Source organism: Limulus polyphemus, unplaced genomic scaffold (assembly GCF_000517525.1).
Source record: "Limulus polyphemus unplaced genomic scaffold, Limulus_polyphemus-2.1.2 Scaffold225, whole genome shotgun sequence".
Lineage (NCBI taxonomy): Eukaryota > Metazoa > Arthropoda > Merostomata > Xiphosura > Limulidae > Limulus > Limulus polyphemus.
Genome location: NW_013665835.1, coordinates 686,405 through 690,062, shown reverse-complemented (window position 1 = coordinate 690,062; position 3,658 = coordinate 686,405). Strand labels below are relative to the sequence as shown.

At 33.2% G+C, this 3,658-nt stretch overlaps 1 protein-coding gene across 1 annotated transcript in view; it reads left to right on the top strand.

The window, feature by feature from the left end:
* LOC106478566 (anoctamin-4-like) overlaps positions 1–3,658 on the top strand; it is a 140,578-nt gene that overhangs the window by 117,195 nt on the left and 19,725 nt on the right. The window contains exons 20-21 of the mRNA XM_022382181.1: positions 439–578; positions 2,457–2,609. Of these exons, the coding sequence (XP_022237889.1) occupies positions 439–578; positions 2,457–2,609 (293 nt within the window). The remainder of the gene's footprint in view (positions 1–438; positions 579–2,456; positions 2,610–3,658) is intronic.

Here is a 3,658-nt window from a genome sequence, read left to right as displayed (position 1 = left end):
ACCTGGCCATGCCGGGCCCTTCTCGATAAGATTGTTGCAGTTTCATTGAATGATATGTACCTAAGCTCAAGGAAGGTATATTTTATAAATACATAGAAATATTTTAATTATTAAGTTATTGTTTGAGTTCTTGTTTCCGCTATATTTCTTATTCTTGTATCTCTTCTTTACTTGTTTCCTTAGAGATGACCAATTTTGCGCATTTTGTAACAATTAATATGTTTGCTAAGCGTAATTCTATTTGATCATGTCCTATCTCTTATTTTAGCATAATCATAAGGATATAATGCACCGTACTGTCTAAAAGTTCAGTAACGTTTCTTATGAAATCTTCCAGATTTCTTATTTTAAATTCCTTACTTTTGTTATATAACTTAGTATTTTAATTTGAACAAAGTGTGTAAAGGAATGAAATAATAATTGTGCTCTAAACCTTAGGAAAATAATGATTTGGTGGCGGGTGTACTGGCGGGCTCGAGAAAACTTTGTCCCTCAACAACCGAATACACGTTGGGAAGAAGATTATAATCTCGAAACCACTGACAGTATGTCATTGTTTGATGAATATTTGGAAATGGGTGAGAAATACTTTATGACTGTACTTGTACTACAATAAAGCATCTTAACGGTATTCAAATTCCCTCCTTAATCCAACACTCTAGCTTTCACTAACAAACGGTTTTATAGTTAAGAGCTCCATGTGCCTGGTATAAATGCATAAATGAATCTAAATGGTAACAAAAGTACAAATCTGAATCTATTCCTAAAATAGTCTATTATGTTATGGCTACAGAAACTTCTGTGTAAATAATTTTTTACTAACTGTTTTAGTAGCCTCATGATATTTACTATGTTAAGCATATTTCTAATGTTTGTTTTCAACAACTTTAGATGTGTTGAAGCCATTAGGACTGGATGTTTGAAAATATTCCCATTTCTGGTTATCAGTGATAAAGTTTTACATTGTAGGACTGTTGTTATGTACATTTATTCACATAAACCGAGGAGGTTATAATATACCTTGATTTACAGGCAAGCTTAATTTATCCACAACTGTATTATTAGTGTTGAATTAAATTATCACTCATACAAAATTCTTCGTTGTTATCATATTTAGGAACCATTAATAACTTTTTCTGAATTTTATCTTTCTTTTCTAAGATGCATATCGATCTCGTATGTATTATAACAGAGGTTTGAGTATATTATGTTAAAATGTTTCGAATAAGTAAATAATCAAGTCACGTGAAAACCACATCTAATATAAAGTTGCGGTGGAACAGCATATACCAAAACTACATTTTAACATTGTTTAACGTTTCGTAGTTAGTGTGATGATACCAAAACTGATCATTTTGGGGAAAGGTATTAACAGCCGTTTCTGACTCAAAATATTAATACACTCAGATCATAACTATGAATTCAGATCGGGGATTTATAATTTCCAAGACAGTGATATGCCTTGTACTTAGTGACGTTCGAAAACATAAGAACATGGATCAACTTAGGGCACCAAGACCATCCAGAAATAGACTTACAACAAGTTGTACCCCAGCCGTAAGCAAAGTGTGGCGTCATATAAAAGATGAGAATACACGAACAATGCACAACATAATCAAAAAGGATCCCGTCAGGAAAATCGACACAAATCACATGTACACAAGTTGCTTCCACAAAATATCTGTTCAGCTGCAGCATACTTCAATCAGATCGAAAATGAATGGGTATTCATGCTATACCTTTCCAAGACATTCGAGTAAAGTCGCCGAATACAGTGTTTATAGATCTCTGTGCAATCAAACTGTTGAAACGGACTCTGAAAACCATTGCCTTGATGCACTGTGTGGATTATGGAAAGTATCAGAGAGAAATAGTATGATTTGCACATAGCAGCCTTACGACGGAGACTTTTGCAATGGAAATTACGTTTCAGAGTTATTGTCAAGATAGGCGGTTGTCAGAGAGCGCATGACCAGAGGTAGCGACATGGAATGTAAGAACGTGGTGAGACCCCAAAATAATTTTAAGAAAACATACTCAACCTCTGTACACATTGCACAGAATAATATTTTCTAACGTTATATAATTTTTAGCAATTAACTTTTAAAGTTTGTTTGCAGAATATGATAATGGAACCATTAATTATTCAAAGAAGAAAAAATAGACGTTCTGTGTCAGTACTAACTCATCCATAGAAAATCAACAAATTGATGTAATATATATACATGTTACTGTAAAGGTTTTCAAATTCTTGATTGCAGAAATGTAAAGTCTAAACTCTTACATTATTTCTTAAAGACAGATTGGAGTTGATGGTGTAACACTTTAAAACATCACAGAAATAACTAGTGAACTAATACTGCCCAAAGAATTGCTCAGTTAATACATTTTTCTAAAGAACAAATTCAACTGTATTCATTTTGTTTAACTTACTTTTCTCTTTTCTTTATTTTAGTTCATTCAATTTGGATTCGTCACACTGTTTGTAGGGAGTTTTCCTTTGGCTCCTTTGTTCGCTCTACTTAATAATGTAGTGGAAATCCGTCTAGATGCGTATAAGTATGTGGCCCAATTAAGGAGACCTCTTACGTACCGAGTACAGAATATTGGTATGATTATGTCAGATGATGTTTTTATGAGAGTCCTCTATGATGTAATCTAATAATAATATATTGTGTAAAAATATTGAATACTTCTGTGAATAAAATTTACGATTACTAAATAGACATTTCGTATGACCTCTCCTAACTAGCTTTAATAGCTTGTTTAGCTATATGGATTAAACCCCTAATGTTATTGGCTAGTTTTATTTCGAGGGTTCTTGGTTCTAATAGCTATATGTAACGCCGAACTGTACATTAATGTGAAAGATACTGCCTGCTTTTCACGGAAGTGTCGCTTGTGCGAGCTTGAACATACTTTAAAAGAAAAGTGGGTTGGCCATGCTTAGGGTGTGAGAATATTTTTTTTACTGTAGAATAAACAATACTTTTATTTTAAAACCTAGGTCTTACTTGTTTTTGTGTTTTAAATAATTTTGTTGGTTTTTATTATATTTTCATCCAGTACAGTCTGCTTGTGAATTATATTTAATGTTTTATTGTATACAGTTGTACGATATTTATATATATATACTTTGGGTTTTTTTAATAACATTAATTTCTCTAAGTACGTTTTCACTACTGAAGAATATCTTTTAAAACATTGTTTGTATTCTTGTTGTACGAATGTCCTTTACTTAACAACTAATCCTTAGCCTTATTCCTATAATATTCACTCCAATTAGGTAACAAAAAACATGCTATAAAATGCTGATGACTAAGGCTGAAAAATGTAGATGAAGCGAGAAAAGAGAAAAAGGAAGAAAACACAACAGAGACTTAAATAACAAAAATATAACATTGATTGAAACAAAAATGTTTATTTGTTTGTTTTGAATTTCGCGCAAAGCTACACGAGGGCTATCTGCGCTAGCCGTCCCTAATTTAGCAGTGTAAGACTATAGGGAAGGCAGCTAGTCATCACCACCTACCGCCAATTCTTGGGCTACTCTTTTACCAACGAATAGTGGGATTGACCGTCACATTATAACGCCCCCACGGCTGAAAGGGCGAGCATGTTTGGTGTGACGGGGATTCGAGCCCGCGACCCTCAGATT